The sequence below is a fragment of the Nyctibius grandis genome, chromosome 5 (genome assembly GCF_013368605.1).
Source record: "Nyctibius grandis isolate bNycGra1 chromosome 5, bNycGra1.pri, whole genome shotgun sequence".
In the NCBI taxonomy this organism is placed as follows: Eukaryota; Metazoa; Chordata; class Aves; order Nyctibiiformes; family Nyctibiidae; genus Nyctibius; species Nyctibius grandis.
This window is the reverse complement of record NC_090662.1, coordinates 24,127,337-24,144,324: the sequence shown is the minus strand read 5'-3', so window position 1 is coordinate 24,144,324 and position 16,988 is coordinate 24,127,337. Positions and strand designations below refer to the sequence as shown.

Genomic DNA, 16,988 nt, shown 5'->3' with positions numbered 1-16,988 from the left:
GTGGTGTTTGTGTATAAGCATGCTCATAAACATGTCTGAAATTCTGTTTATAGTGGCTCTATTTACAGTGTTTGATGATGCCTTTAGTTTCTTGTTCAGTAGGAATAAAAGGTGGTGTGGCTATATCAGTGTAAGCTGGGCACTCAAGCTGCACTGAATACAGCTTAGATTTGGATTTCTTAAATTACTTTGTGAAGTTGAAGTGTAAGTCCCCACAAGAACAAATAGTGTCTAAATTGAGATGGATAAGATTTTTTCGTTTTTTTTTTTTTTTTTTTAAGTTAAGATTAAACTTTTAAAAACAATGTTTAAATGTTGTTTAAACATCATATTAATATTCAAAGTTGGAGGTAGAGGGGATGAAAACATAGAAACTGAAAAAATAGTCTGAAATTTTAGTCTTGAAAACCTCAATTTTTTTCTGAGACAAATTAAGCATCTGATTCTTTTTGAATCCCTACTGTCTCTAAAGCCCACTTAAAATCACTTTTGCACTGTGAAGAAGGAGTTCTGAATGATGCCCTCATGGTACCAAGCAGCATAACTTCCCCCAAAACTGCGTCAAAACAGCAGAAACTGGCTGTTTGTAATAAAATATCAGGAGCACCACAGAAAGTACATGCTATATAGTAGCTTTAATACAGGCTATATAGTAAGCTGGATGTGGAAACTGTGGAAACTATGCAAACTGCCAAAATAATGTAATAAATTGATATTTTCATTTCTACAACTGCTGTGATAATGGTTAAAATTTACAGTTGCTTAGACTTTTACTAAGCTCCCTCTTGATGGCTCTTGAGCTTCTTGGTTCCATTACGGTTCTTTGCACCAATTTATTTCTCTCTGAGGCCCCTTTGATCGTAAAACATATTCATATAAAACTGCTGGATGCCTGTTAAAAAGTTCAGAGAGAAGATTCCTCTAAACGTCTTGTGCTAAAGTGACAAACAAAGGTTTGCAAAAGCTGAAGGAAAACTTATTTCTGATTTTTTCTTTCTAACTGTGAATGTCTAAGAGTCACTGACATTGCGAACTCTTGTTATTCATTGCCAGTACTCTTCCCTTTGCTGATAATCTTAGAAGTACAACTTTTGAAGATCATTAGAAGTCTATACAGTAACTCAATAGGCTTAAAGGAATTTTTTTTTTCATGTTGCAGTCTCCATTCAACTGACTTCATTACGAAATTGATTTTCCCACAGAAGAGAGCACAGGCTTTTACGTAAAATCTTGTTTAATTCCTTCAGTACTCCTTCTAGGTCTGTCAGGGCATAGAACCTTTTTAAAGTATATTTTGATGTGGAGTGTGTACAGTCCAGAAATATATATGTGGATCCTTAACTTTGTGGTATTAGTATTAAATGCAACAAATTAGGTCCAAACCCCACTCACAGTAAGATGAGTGAGTTCCTTCACTGGGAGTATTTTCCTGACTTCTAGCAGAAAAAAAGTTGATTTGTCTGGGGGGGAAAACATACTGGAAAAAAGCCACACACATTCAAGTTTCTGTCTTTGTTTCTGTTATCTGTTATATTTAATTTTCTGATTTAGATTTATGACATCGTTTTACCTGTTGCTGTTCTAAGTAGTTGTATGAAAACCATTAAACCTAAATGAAAGAAGGAAAGACAGTGTGCTTTATTGCCCATGCTGTAAAATAAATAAATAACATCAATTTCACATCTGATTACAGGATCTAAAGCCTGGAAACTTGGCAGTAAATGAAGACTGTGAATTGAAGGTAGGATATGTTTATTTGAAATAAACAGTTAGATGGATTAGAAATACACCACAGAAGACAACGGGTGCAACAGCTGAAAATGTGCTGGCTGGTTTCGGTGATGGGCCAGGCTTTCAGCCCACAGGCTTTGAGGAGTCATGGAGAAATAGGGGAATGCTGGAAATGAAAGGGAAGAGGATCAGATGGGCGGTGGTAACAATCTTGAAAAAAATTACAAGGGACTGCTCCTTGTAAGTATTTTCCCAGTTGTGTGACTTCAGTCGCCACAAGAATAATTAAATATTTATTTAAGAAAAGGCTCTGAATAGTGAGAATCTAGTCACCTCCTATTTCTACGTCCTTGACTGACATAAATGTGCCTATCACATGAATGGCAGAGGCGATGACCAATTTCTGAGATCATTCTGGAGCCAAGCACAAGAATTGGCTATGCCTCAAGCTAGAAACGTTGCCCAGGATGTCCCAGCTGAAAATATCCAGTCCAGGCAGGACACTCCAGGAAGCTGGTACCCAGTGCTAACAGGGGAGAGATGGGGGTTGACTCCAAGATGTAGGGGAGGATTTTGTGTGAGGAAGTCAGTGCTGTAGGTTATTACATGCATGGCATCTTTGGAGCGGTTGCTGACTTGGGTCCCTCCAGGTGAGTGAAGGGCAGTGTAAGTACTGAAACTGCTTCTGCGGGTTTGGCGTTGACGGAGCAGTCCACGACACAGCTGTGTGCCTGCGCCAAGCGCATGTGCGTGGCAGTAACAGTCACCCTTTTCCCGTGTGATGTGTATGTTGCAATGAATACTGGTATATTTTTATGCAGTCACTCAACTAAAAGTACTTTTCAAGAAAAAATCGCATCATGGTTACAGTCCAGTAAGAGCTGTAACGGAGAATTGTTTTTATGGTATGTTGCAGCTAATCACTTCAGAGAGGCATGAGAGGAATCACATACTGCTCACCACGGACAAGAACATGTTAATTCTTTGGAAGTGATTCCTTCTGCACTGTTACAACTACCAGTAGTATCAATTGCATGTAGACTACAGTGTATTTCATAGCAGAAATATATCAGTTCTGCTTCATTTTTGCTCTTAATTGAAGTAGTGAGAAAAAAAAAACATTAAAGGGAGACAATTCCTAATTCAGCCTCTTATAGTTCAGCTGTTAGCTGTTTCTGCCACTACACTGCAAGACAGGTGCACTTCATGTCATTTTTTGTATTACCTGGTTGCTGCTTCTCTAGAGTGGGGCAAGTATTGGTGTGTATCGTGACTCCCTTCGTCCTACCCATCAGGGCCTCCATCCAAAGATGAGTAGGAGGATGGTGCATACCCACACCCCTTCCCAGTGTGGAAACTGGGCTTAGCTGGCATGCACCCTTGGAGACCAGGGGTGTAGCACCCAGTGTGGAAAGTTATCTCTTCTGAAGCGTAGGTGTTGCCACTTCCTTGGAAATGTTCTCAGTTGAGTCCATCTGAGTAGTAATTCTTCTCCTGCACAAGGTTTGTCACCTCAAGCCTCCTTCTAAATCATTGAACTGAAATACTGAATCTGACCAGTTCTGATCGCAGTTTATTACATGTATTGGAAATCTTCCAAAGCCTATTAGAGTGGATAATATTTGTACTTCAGAAATAATTATGCAATGTTCCCTGACTTAGCAAAAATGCATCGGTTGGGCTGGGTAGAGTGACTTTGTTATAAAAAAGCCAATTATTTATCATGAAGTAGAATTATGTAGTACTCAACACTGCTTATTTTATGAATATAGTTCATTCTCTTGAGTGTAGAGATAGTAGCCTCAGACTGCTTCCAGTCCCCAGTTAATTCTTGTATTTTAATAGATCATTATTAATTTTTAGCATTGTTTTTGTCACCTATCTTCTCTTAGCTCTAGCAATCTGAAAGGCTAGTCAGGGTTTTTCAGTTAATTACAAAGTGAAAGTACGTCTTCTATCCTGTGCTTGAATCATGACTGGCCTGTACATCCTCACAAAACAACAGTAATTTTCAGTGGGGTCTTTTGTGTCCTGATATGTAAGTGCATTTAGATCTTCTGGCCAAGTTTCCTCCCTAAAAGAGACATAAGACTTTATGGAGGTAGTTCACTTATGTGAGAATTCCAGCTTTGAATAAATACAAAAAGTCTAACTCTACAAGCTGGGAGATACAGAAGAAGATCAAAGGTTGTGAAGCACTCTCTTAATTAAGTAAAATAAAAGGTGGTGCAACACTGCAAAAATGTTTTTAGCATGTAACATACAAATTATATACTTGCATGTAGCTGTTGTAATACAATTTTTTGCTCTTTGGAGACTGACCTGAATGTTCAGGGTCCTGTCATTTCAGAATTTCCCTGTCTAACACAAAAAGCCGTTGTCTCCTCCTGTCTCGTAGGTGGCCAAATGCTGAGTGGGTCCTGGGGTGATGGGGAAAAAAAGAGAATCTAGAAAAAGCAGTTGTACATGTTTCTCTTCCCTACCCCCAGCTGTGCAATTACATTTTGAGAAGCAGCCCAGGTCTAAGACATTCTGCCATGATACAATCACTGTGTATCTTCTTATTTAACACAACTAATCTTTCTTTTACCTTGGATGTTTTTAAGCTTTTAGATAAACTGAGACAAATAATTCTATACCAGAACACAATTTTGTGAAATGACAAGGAGAAAATGTAGCATTAAGCTTTGGTTTTTGTTTCTTGACTCTCAGAATGAAATTATGCTGTCCTTGTGTGTGATAAACTCTGATATCATATACAGAAGAAAAGTGCAAATTTGCAATTAGGAAATACTGGTTGTCAAAAGGCAGCTCCAGTCTACAAACAGAAAGCAAACTATAATATGTTGAGAAGTGTGCTTTAAAACTATCAAGGCGAGGATTTAACTGGGATGTCTCTTCCACTGACGGAGTTGAACTGACCTCCCCTGCGTGTGTGTGTTCAGGTGCAGCGGGCAGGATGTGACCCTGCTCTGAGCGCGCACTTTCAAAGTCAGGTTACGCAGGCATAGGACCGTGCTGCCAGGGATAGTCCGACCCTTTTCCCCCACGTCCGTGCATTCAGCAGCTTCCCTTGCATCAGCTCCAGCAGTGATTAGGCTGTAGGCAAGTTGGAACAGTTCCTTGAATGGGTAATAATTAATAAGCAATCAGTTTTATTTTTCCCAATGAGCTTTCTGGCTCCCTTGTCTGATGCTCTCAGCTGCTACATAGGAATCAGAAATGTGCTAGTGAAGGGTGCCTTAGGTGAAATCACTGCCCTTTCTGTAGACTTGAAGTTACAAGTTATTTTTGTTGTGGTTTTTGAAGTAAGTTAGGAAAATTAAGTTTGCTGAGTAGAAGGGGAGCTTATCCTTGAGAAGCTGAGGGGAATTTGCTCTCTCTTTCATAATTCCTGCATTATAAAAAAGATTTTCAGACTTGCTCTGAAAATCGCTTTGCAACTTCTAGCTGAAAAGTTGAAGATTGGAGTATAATAGTTTAATGTGAAGACTGTTGTTGGATTGGTATCACGTTAATATTAAGTACTAACATGGTACACTTGTTCCTGCGCCTAATGAATATGTAAATGAAAAGAAATCCTGAAGTTAATACGTAATGCACAAAAATTCTCACAGTCTTTTTCTGCTTTTACGAAACTACAAACCCATATTATATTTTAGCTGTCTCCAGTTCTAAGTGTCACAAGCCTTAGTATGGAAAAGGCCTGAAAAGCTATGATAGAATAGATGGTACCACATGTGGCTTTTGAGCTATTACGTAAAACTTCCCTTTTTCTTGCACCCCCCTTCCCATGTTACTGGGAAGACATAATGTGCATTGTATGCGTAGAATAAATTTGAAAGCTGTATATAAAAGTGTACTTCGTTACTGCAAATATTTTGATTCCAGTAAATCTTCAGTACCCGAAGTTCTGAGGGGTAACTTTGGCCGTAATCAATTGTATTTTATTACTAAGAATAAAAATCTCTCCCTTGGCATCCTGTTCCTGTTTTTAAATTGTTAGGCAGTCAGCAGTTACGGGGAAGAATGTGGAAACGATGTTTCAAGTATGGCAATAAAGATAAGCCATAACATTTTATACTCTTGACCTATGAATGAAAATACAATTTTCCTTTCTGCTAGTTCCAGGGAATGATGAAACTATCCTGAAATATTTTAAAGTGTTTCATTACAGAGCGCATTACAAAAACATCACTCTTGGTATATTAATGCACAGGTGCTCCTAGTAAATATGTCTGCCCTGCCAATATATATGAAGCCTGATACACATGGAAACTAGTGGCTGTTCATGCAAAGCTACATATTCAAGTATCTGTGGATGATGATGATTTATCTTGAATAGGTTTTACTTACCCAAGACCCCTGCTGCTTGTTAGAAGCATGAACTTCCTGATAAACTATGAACTGACTGTCATGCCAGGAGTGTTCCTCTCTGTTGGCCGATGAGCCCAGAGGTCTCTTCCAACCTGGTTGATTCTGTGAAAGGCCGTAACACTCATTTTCAATCTTGCTGCTGTACACATTGCTGTATCTACAGCTAAATATCTGAGAGTCTTAGAAATAACCTGAATTGTGCATAATCCTTTAAAAAAATTGCATTGACCTCGTGTTTCTTACAGAGGGTTGTTCTGTAGTTACCGCAGTAAGTTGGGGAAAACTCAGTGGGGCTAAATAATCATAATTCCCTACTCTTGTTTTATATTTTCAGTGTGACCTAGAGGAAGCTTTCCCTTGTATGAAAACTCATAAAACAAAGATAATGATTCTTCCTTACTTCAGAATATTATTGGAACACACTTTGAATAATTGTGCCACCTGGGATATGAGAGCAATGAATACCATCTAAAATGGGTGCTGTTCTTTTAGCCCTAACAAGCTATGATAGTCATTCCATGGCCAGGGAGTTTTTTGCATTGAATGGGACCCATATCTTTTTAATGAATAATTGAAGAATTTAATCTTTCTTTACTGATTTTACAGCTTTTAGTGTTGCTATAGGAGTAGCTAACATGGGGAAAAAAATCGTAAAGCTCCTTGCTACTTCTGTTTTGATTTTTCAAATGAGAAAAAGACACTTCAATGAGAAAAAAAGATGCAAAAATAGGCCAATCTCTGCAGAATGCTCTAATTCTTTTATTTTCCACATTTGTAAAGTTTGTATAAAATAGATAACTAGCTGTCTGATCAGGATGTTCTTTGTGCTTCCACAACAGATTCTGGATTTTGGATTGGCGAGGCATACGGACAGTGAGATGACTGGTTATGTGGTTACAAGGTGGTACAGAGCCCCAGAGGTCATACTTAACTGGATGCATTATACACAAACAGGTCAGTATCTCTTCAGAAAAGTCTTAACAGAGCTGAAGCATTCACTGATTCAGGCAATAGATAAGCAAGTCTTTGCTTCTGAAGTGAATGAGAAATTGGAGGTAGAAATGACAACGTAATTATGCAAAACTTGTAGATAAATTGCAGGTAATGGTTTGGTGGTTGTGAGTTTGGGGGCTCTTTTATATATTTTCTGAGAGTAACAGAAAGTGCCAAGGTGGTTGGAAAAAAGCGATAAAAATGTATACAGATGTGACAGTCTGGTCTGCATTCTTGTGTTCTGCACTGACTGTCATCTTCCTGCAAAGATGTGCTGATTGTAACTCAGACAGACTGGAAAATGGCAGAAAGAGGGAATTCAAATAAGACTTGGGTAACTATGGAAGTTTTTGAAAGCACTGAAAATTTACTTCCCACGTGCATCTGCCTGTTACTGAGAAACTGACACTGCATATTATCAGATTATCTCCAGTTTGCTAATTAGAAAGAATGGTAGTTTTACTTGTACTGTTCATCATACTTGGCAAGGCATTAATTTATTTTGTAACAGGCTATAAAGGTAAATTTTCCACTTCTTTAAAATATGTCTTAAATTAAACTTTATGTACATTTAAATGGACAAGTATTCAGCAATTTAATGTGACTGTTGGTCTTTTTTTCAGTTGATATCTGGTCTGTGGGCTGCATAATGGCTGAGATGATAATGGGGAGGCCTCTATTCAAAGGAAATGATCGTATCCTTCAGTGAATTTATGACACTAATCTAAGAAAATGATAAGAGGTTCTTAAGTGATACAGTAGGTCTGTTCAAAAACTGATGAGCATAAATTGAAATGAATAGTAAAATGGCTTTCACCTTTCTCATTAATTGGTTATTTGATGTCTGTACCACTTTTGCACACCTGCAAATTAAAACTTGTATTACTGAACTTTTTCAATGGACAAAGAGAGGTGATCTTTGAATCATCAGGTAAAAGGTTCTGTGATGATAGAAAAAGCATATTTTGATTTTTTTAGTGATAGATTCCACAGCTCCAGAACATGCAGAGAAGATTCTGCTGTAGTATATGAACTTATGCGCACATGCTAGCCCATTTCATGCCTTTTCAGACTTTTACCAAAAAATGTTATGTAAGTAACTTCTAGTAAAATGTTTTAGATTTACAGAAAACATCTAGTCCTGTCATTTCATTGCTGACGAATTAAGAAGATAGTTAAGATTAAGCCATAATTCAACCTCAAGTAATACTTCATTGGCAGTAGTAGTTATGATAGTTAATAGAGTACGGTGCTAATAGGAGACAGCAAGAATTTTTTACCTTTTTTTTGTTTCCCAGCTTTGTATGTTTGACAACTCAGCCTAATAGTTTTGCACTGCTTTTCCGCTTGTGGAGTTCCAGTCAATAAATTGCTTCTCTGCAAATACATGTTTACAGAATCACAGAATCACAATTGTTTAATTTTAGTTATATTTGTATTTAAGTATTTACATGTAAGATGAGGACTTCATTGCATGGGTCATATTATTCTCATTTTGTGAGGAAAAACATAAAAAGGGAAGATTGCATTCACCAAAAGAGTGACGGGGACTATGGAAAAGTAGAATACATCAAATTATTTCAGCTGTACAGATTTTAAGCACGCCTGAGTTCTTAACAAGAAAATACTAAAATGCCTGCCAAAGAACAGCCGTTGACTAACATAGCTTTTCTCAACTAATGCTAACCGTGAGCATTCTGGTACATAAATAAGGAAATGAATGAGTCATAATTTTCAAGTTGCACTGTAAATGTAAGAGTGGAAAAGCTAGTATTTTAGTCATACTGGGTTTTGGAGATTTCAGAACTATTGGCTGAAGTTCTATATCCTGTGTTACGAAGGAAATTACCCCAGCATAATAGTCCTTGCTGGCCTTTGAGTATATGAATCAGTATTACCTGTTGTCAGGGAAATGCAGTCATGGGTTCAGCTGTGGGTAGGTGAGTAAGAAAACAGCTAACTTAAGGGATTTTTGTTATAGTAATAACCTATATGAATAGGTTATCCTGATATGGGATTTTATTTATTTATTTATTTTGTCAGTGTTACCCACCTTTGTCTTTTTCTGCAGAGCCTGGTAGAATCCTTGTGTGCCGAGCACTGATCTAGCTTCTAGCTTCCCATCTGCTGCTCTTACCACAGTAGCAAACGAGTCATAAATACGTCCTCTGCAGCATCAGCCTCCTGTGAATATGGTGTTTCTTCTTCAAGACAGCTAATATTGTTGCTGATTAATCTGTGCTGGTTTAGGACACAGAAGACTAGAGAGTGTTCAGATGCCTTACCCCAATGTCTCCAACATCTCAGCATCTGCAATTGAGCTAAGCATGTGGGAAACGAGGAGGAGAGGGATTAATTTTTTTTCCTTGAAGTTTCTCACACAGACTGGTTTCCTCTGTTTTCTGTTCCCTTCATCTGCCGCCTGATGTTCCCTGTCCTGCCTCTGCGTCACCTAAGTATTGGATAGACCAGGGCAATGCATGCAATACATGTATTGATTGTTCAGATACTCCAATAGTTTTGGACTGATTTTGACCAAAAATACCGAGGAGACCCGATGATATTAGAGGAGTTTGCAGATGATTCAATTATGTGTTCCCAAGTTATAGGATATTTTATTTCAGGTGTTTTCAGTGTCTTTGCCTTTTGCAAGAAAAACGGGGAACTTTTCATCTCATCTTTTATAAATCTTCTGTTCAGTTCTTGCATTACGATTTTTGCTTTATTCTCCAATAGCGAAGACACTCACAGTTTTTGCAAGGTGTTTAGTGTTATGGTGAAGGACTTTGTTCCTTATTTCTGGTATTCAGATCTGGACCAACTCACAGAAATAATGAAAATAACAGGTACACCAACTCAAGATTTTGTTCAAAAACTGCAGAGTCAAGATGTGAGTATTCTGCTTTGTCAGTTGGTTTTGCTTGTCTTAATTTGACTTAAGCCATGCTCAGTTCTTAGTCTGGCTGAGCTATTATGTATTGACTACTGAAATGACCCCTGATGTTGCATCTCTGCCTTGAAGTGCTTTGCACACCCTGTATAGCTACTGGGGATTAAGGGGGCACAGAAAATGATCAGGACACTTGAAAAATCTATATATTTAAATACTTCAAGGTTTCCAGTGTGTACCGTATAAACAGTTGAGCTGATGCATTACTACCTTTATTGGAAACATGCTGAAACCATGAACCTATTCAGACAACCTACTTGTTCTGCAGATGTCTCAGAGGTTGTCTTTCCTATTCTTAAGCCCCTACTGTAAAAACCTAAAATTAATCATTAGACTAACTGTACAATTTAAGTACTAATTAATTACTGTATAAGGTTCACTTCTAGAGATTCCTGTAAGCTCACTATGACATTATTTCAAATTATGCATACATATTCTAATTAATATATTAAATATTTAGCACTGGTAATTAAAGCCTTACATTATCATTTCTTAATCACAGTTTTAAGGTTTGGTTTAAAAAAAAAAAGTTCCTTTCAACAAGAAGATGAATATAATCAGGGTTTATGACCCAAAAAAAATCCATTTGTACAATGGGTTATCAAAGCATTGTTGAATTACCTGTTAAGCATGTAGTTAATGTTGTCACATTACAAAGGCAGCAAAGGTCTTAATTCAATATTCATGTTTCTTTTAAGGCAAAAAACTATATCAAAAGCCTCCCAAAAGTCCAGAAAAAAGATTTTGCATCCGTCTTGAAGTATGCGAATTCTTTGGGTAAGACAGTTTGTGTGAGTGTGTACAATTTGTCTTGTTCTTGTGTTTCCATTGAAGGCAGCAGCAGTATCAGTTATGTGATAGGTTGTGTGATGGTTCTCGTGCTTTTCTATCTCTTGCTTTCCATAATTCATAACTTTGATTTTAGTGGCTGAACTTTGCCAAGTTTAGACCCTACCAGGAATCAGATGTTTCTTAGAAGAGTCAAAAAAGAAGTATTTTGTGTTTTAGCCTCCGATCCAGCATCTGCTTGATGATTTTACTGGAGCAGCTTCCTCAAGAGCCCTGGGAAATTAAATATATGTAATAAATTCTTCGTGTATAGTATTTGAAATATAATTCTGAAAGCTCAATCTGATCTACAGGAGAAATGCAAGCAAATAGAAACCTGACATTTTAGTCTTGGAATGAATACATCCTGAGAAACATCTGTGCATTCCTGAGAAGGACTGGCTTCGATTTGATAGATGTAAACAGCCCGAAGAGCATACCAAGTGTGCATAACTGTGACATGACGCAAGGCAGCCAGAGCTCTGAGGTGGCTCTGCCCAAACCTTATCTATTCCCCAATGACTTGAACACTCACAAAGGCAGTTTTATTAGAATATCAATTAGGATAATTGAATCTTCTCAATTTAAGAAGTTAAAAATGTATGTTCAGATACAGTAGAAATGAACATGGTTAGTAAGCAGCTCTTCCCTAACTGCATGGTTAGCTCACTGACCTCAGCTCCAGCAAACTCTACACATTTCCATTTAGTTTCTAGGACATTTCTTCCTATCACTTCTGTAGCCATCTGGCTGCTTCTTATGTAGAGAAAACTAACTGCTCATGGTCTGGGAGAGGAGGCTGGAGAGAATCCATGATGTGGCAAGCAGGAGTTGCAGCATCCTGTCCCATGCTGCTGCCTCTTCTTCCTTTCAGCTGCTCCACCCAACCCAGGAACATTCTTTCAGGATAGAAAAACAGAGAATAAACAAATCATTCATCATATCTGTTTACACTAGCCCATTTTGACAGTCTAAGAGTGAACCTGATCCAAAATCCACTGGAGAGGAACATACAAGATTTTCATGAATTATCTTGGCTGAAGTCAAAAACACATAGCAGATAAAGTCAACACTGAGATTCTGAGCATGGGCAACTGACTTGTCTTAGTGAACTTCAGAGTGTAGTTGGGCTTGGATTTGGTAACACACAGAGCAATTCTCATTAGCTCTACACCCACCTGTTCATTCTGCTGCTGTCAGGTCGTGATGTACTTTAGAACCCCAACACAGTGATGGCAGTAATGAAAGACACCTGGGAAAGCCCCAGACACAGTGGTCCTGGAACAGAGAAGTCATTGAGAGACTTCGTTGAGAGACAGAGAAGTCGTCCTCAGGAAGTTTGCCAATGACACCAAGCTGTGCAGTGCATTCGACACGCTGGAGGGAAGGGCTGCCATCCAGAGGGACCTTGACAGGCTTGAGAAGTGGGCCTGTGTGAACCGCATGAAGTTCAACAAGGCCAAGTGCAAGGTCCTGCATGTGGGTCGGGGCAATCCCAAGCACAAATACAGGCTGGGTGGAGAATGGATTGAGAGTAGCCCTGAGGAGAAGGACTTGGGGGTGATGGTTGACGAGAAGTTCAACATGAGCCGGCAGTGTGCGCTTGCAGCCCAGAAGGCCAACCATATCCCGGGCTGCATCAAAAGAAGAGTGGCCAGCAGGTCGAGGGAGGTGATTCTGCCACTTTACTCTGCTCTTGTGAGACCCCACCTGGAGTACTGCGTTCAGCTCTGGGGCCCCCAACATAAGAAGGACATGGAGCTGTTGGAGCGAGTCCAGAGGAGGACCACGAAGATGATCAGACGGCTGGAGCACCTCTCCTATGAAGAGAGGCTGAGAGAGTTGGGGCTCTTCAGCCTGGAGAAGAGAAGGCTCCGGGGAGACGTCATAGCAGCCTTCCAGTACCTGAAGGGGGCCTACAGGAAAGCTGGAGAAGGGCTTTTTACAAGGGCATGTAGTGATAGGATGAGAGGGAACAGTGTTAAACTGAAAGAGGGTAGATTTAGATTAGATATTAGGAAGATATTTTTTACTGTGAGGGTGGTGAGACACTGGAACAGGTTGCCCAGAGAAGTTGTGGCTGCCCCCTCCCTGGCAATGTTCAAGGCCAGGTTGGATGGGGCTTTGAGCAGCCTGGTCTAGTGGTAAGGTGTCCCTGCCTGTGGCAGGAGGGTTGGAACTAGCTGATCTTTAAGGTCCCTTCCAACCCAAACGATTCTGTTTCTATGATTAGCTGAGGTGATGTGGCCGTGTTGCATACAGAAGCAGGGGAGCATCTCTGCATTGCATCAGACTTTGTATACATCCCAGCTTGCTCACAATGCTATTTTGTCATGCAGATGAGCCACACTGGCTATAGAATGAACACCCAATGATTCTGCTTTATAACTCTGTGTATTTATTTGAAATATCTCCAGGGCAACATTACTGTGTACAAACTGGAATCAGTGGCGTGATTTGAATGCACTGTTTGTTTTCTGTTCAACAGCTGTAAACCTTTTGGAGAAGATGCTGGTGCTGGATGCAGAGAAGCGAGTCACAGCAGCTGAGGCTTTGATGCATCCTTACTTTGAACTAATTCACGATCCTGAGGAAGAAATTGAAGCTGAGAAATATGATGACACATTTGATAATATGGATCTTCCGCTGGATGAGTGGAAGCGTGAGTTTAGTTTTGTGAAGTTTTCAAAAATGACCAGATAGAAGAGCCATCCAGAAATAGGAATATTCCCCTTTACAAATTACTTTCTCTGCTTTTGATGGAACAGAGTAAGTAGACAGCATTAAGACAGAGAAACGCTATTGATAATCCAGCGTTCCTCTTATCAAGTATGCCTGGAATGATCCCCAGAGGTTTCTTCTGTGCCTCCTAACAGAGGTGCTTCCCATCCTTCCCCTCCTTCACGTGTCTGTCCTCCCATCTTCTGCAACGTAGGAGAGGAACCATGTTCCTTCCAGTGGATAGGACAGGTGAACAGATTCCTCAGCTGTTGGCTCTATAGGACTGCAATGGTTGCTGGCCTTAATTTTAAATTAGGTTCTCTCAGGGAGAGAAAACATAGCTATCTCAGCAGAGATTTAAGTCTGAATCTAGTTTTCATCTAATGTCAGAGATTTGTATTTTGGCTTTTAAGTGAGGACTTGACTTTTAAAGCTGATGTGCGTAGTAGCTCTTTCTGAGGATATTGTCCCCCATACTGTAAAGTCAATGCTTGCATCCCTTTGAAAGCACCTATAACATTTCAGTATTGGGCTACTTCAGATTTTAAATGGTGAAAAAATGATCCCTGATTCCCTTCCTTTTTGTACTCTTTCTCTCTTTTTTGCCTGAAGAGGTCTCTCTCTTCCTGACCTAGGTAAGAGCCGGTCTTGCACCTTGCTCATGTCTGTGCAGCTCCTTTCCTGGTTAGATCAGCAACACTATGTTTATTCTCTTGTTTTCCAGGCATTACATATAAAGAGATACTGAACTTCAAGCCACCACAGACATCAGACTCAAAGGAGACAGCGGTGTAATTGTATGACTCAGTCTTTGCAGAACTCAGAGGAAAGCAGGAAAGTTGTAAATGTTTGTGGTATTTCAGGTGTGTAAAACTTTTGTAAATAAACTGGATGTAATCTGTTTCATCTGCACTGTAAGAAAGAGCAGTGTCTTTTACTCTGCATGTGGAAGTTGGTGCCTTTGGAAGTAGCATTTCAAAACTGTCCAGGAACTTATTCTTGCCTACAGCTTCTTCCTTCTACACAAAAGGATTCAGACTGTAATAACCTGGTGCCATCCTCAAAAGAGCACGTAGGACTAATTCTTCAAATCAGAGATCAGAAGAGTACAAGTTACCACCCTAAGCAACCTGAGACACAGAGCATGCCAGAGATGTGCCATCACTGTGCTCCAAGGCCGTTGAACTGTCTTGAATGCAAGAAGTATTCATGTGACTTCCCCTGGAATATTTCACCTCGGTAAGATGCCTGGGCAGGCTAATCAGCTTCTGCTACCTCAGCTAGTGCAGCGGGTAGCGGAGACACAGCCTGAATGAATACCTATGTCTCTTGTCCTATGTGAGTGGAGGAGAACCTGAGCTCCAGCCATTTCTGACAGATCTGGGCAAGAGGCAGAGAAGTGTTCATGTCTTAGATTTTTTCAAAGTAACGAGCATAGCAGGACAGGATTTGACAAATGCACTAGGTGAACAGTTGCTAGATAAACAATCACTGTCAATGGGTACAATATTTTCCTCTCAATACAGTGCAGTCTCTGTGTAATAGACTAGGGATCAAGGATTTCTGGGGAGAAATTCGTAAGACTTTCTAAAATTTTGTAATCTCTCTAGCATCTTAGTATTGAAATGATCACCGAAAAAGTACATCTTCTCAGGGGATATACTGGTTCTAGAATCAGCAGGGCTGATTTTAGAAATAAAGCTGCACATGGGTCACATTATAGAAAATGAGGATAAAAATGTTATGCTGGTAGTTGTTCATGGGAATACCTGCAGCAAGCTGTTTTGTTCACAGTGTGTAGAGGTGTTGCCATGTGCAGATTAACAACCATTCCTTTTTTTAGCCTTTTGAACTCATCTTACTTGGCGAGGGGGAACCCTCAGACCTTCTGTTGGGAGGTGCCTTACCAGAGGGAGTCAGCTTCCGATGGGATATTGGTTAGACACTTCATGAGTTCCTCTTGCTGTCTGGGTTCATTTGTTGTATTTTCCTAGGTGCTTAGTTTGTAATAATCTGTCGGAGGTAGGAAAAAGAAATTGGCAAACCTTTGGTGAATCTTCTTTGTGAGACTGCTTGTCCTTGTTAAAGGTAATCTCTTTACAGTTGGCACGTGGATTATTCCCAGTGCAATATGCTTGTTGTGTGTTGCTACTAAGTGAAACAGTTGTGAAGACAGACATTTGGTCTTAGCAGATAATAACTGAAAAAGAAGTAAGAAATTACTTGGGGTTTTTTTGCTTTAATAACCAATTTAAACCAGAAGTTTAATCAAGGCACAGTTGTTCTGTTTCTTTCAATGAGTGTTTAAGTTAAACACCTGTAAATATTAGCATTTGTTTAAAAATTGTGATGAGCATTGATAGCTGAGATGGGCACCTAGACAGACTAAATGTTAGAAGAAACCTTGAATTATTGATGTATTTGACAAGTCATTAAAAACTATAGTTTCAGGAATGCATGCAAAAAAAGCAGAGAATGTAATTTGAAACAAAACATTTTTCCACACTACAGCTCACTGAGGAAGGCACACTTAAGAGTCATACCTCATTCTGCACTACTGACTTTCTGCTTGGACTACACTTTTATGTTAAATAGGAACTGGAACTTTATTTTTTGCTGAATAGATGTTTTCTCTTTTAGGATCATGCCCTGTGGTCCTCTTAAAGTCATGGGAGAAAAGTGCCTATTAGAATTGGTGGGTTTGACAGAGCCAGTCAAGGGCAATGGAAGAATGTCACAAACATCTTTGAAAATGCTCCCTCTGTATTTTAAATGAAAATTCAACATCCTAAATTCTAGCAAATGTCTAAAGTCTTGAGACAATGGAAATGGCTCAAATGTTAGACTTCAAGGGAGCATGTTTTTTCATTGAAAAATTGGTTTGCGTTTTCTTTGTAAATGCCAACACCTCAGTGGGCATTTTCACTTCCCCTCACTTTAGCGTTAGTGAAGTCAAGCCCTTAAAACCTCCATTGGCTGAGGTGAATGTTTCCCTCTTAATCTTGACATAGTATTGGAGAAGCAGCTGGCCCACGAGAAAGACACAGGAAGATGTTAGTTTTTTCTAGATATACAGAACTCTTAAAATAACTGAGGAGAAGACCTTGATGCATGTGCCAGCAAAGGCAGAAGTACTGCTGTGCTGTCTAGTCAGCAAACAGTCTGTAAGGTGAAATAACAAACATGGAAAGTTTATCACAGCTTGGCAAGATGTTTCTGCTAAAAGATTGAAATCTGCAGAAATCGCTTCAAACAGCAATAGAGATTATTAGTATAAATAGCTCATTAAAAGAATTGCAAGGTGAAAGCAGAAATGTGTTGCATGGAGGCAGCTGCTGCTTCAAAGGGAGACACAACATTTCCTACGTTTTTATTTGCTATTTCTACT

General features: G+C 39.4%; 1 protein-coding gene across 1 annotated transcript in view; it reads left to right on the top strand.

Moving 5' to 3' along the window:
• Window positions 1–15,322, top strand: part of MAPK12 (mitogen-activated protein kinase 12) — a 37,729-nt gene extending 22,407 nt beyond the window's left edge. Inside the window, exons 6-12 of the mRNA XM_068400397.1 lie at window positions 1,694–1,741; window positions 6,948–7,062; window positions 7,725–7,796; window positions 9,912–9,991; window positions 10,750–10,828; window positions 13,368–13,541; window positions 14,325–15,322. Coding sequence (XP_068256498.1) covers window positions 1,694–1,741; window positions 6,948–7,062; window positions 7,725–7,796; window positions 9,912–9,991; window positions 10,750–10,828; window positions 13,368–13,541; window positions 14,325–14,395 — 639 coding nt within the window. The 3' untranslated portion in view covers window positions 14,396–15,322. The remainder of the gene's footprint in view (window positions 1–1,693; window positions 1,742–6,947; window positions 7,063–7,724; window positions 7,797–9,911; window positions 9,992–10,749; window positions 10,829–13,367; window positions 13,542–14,324) is intronic.
• Window positions 15,323–16,988: the final 1,666 nt, after the last annotated feature.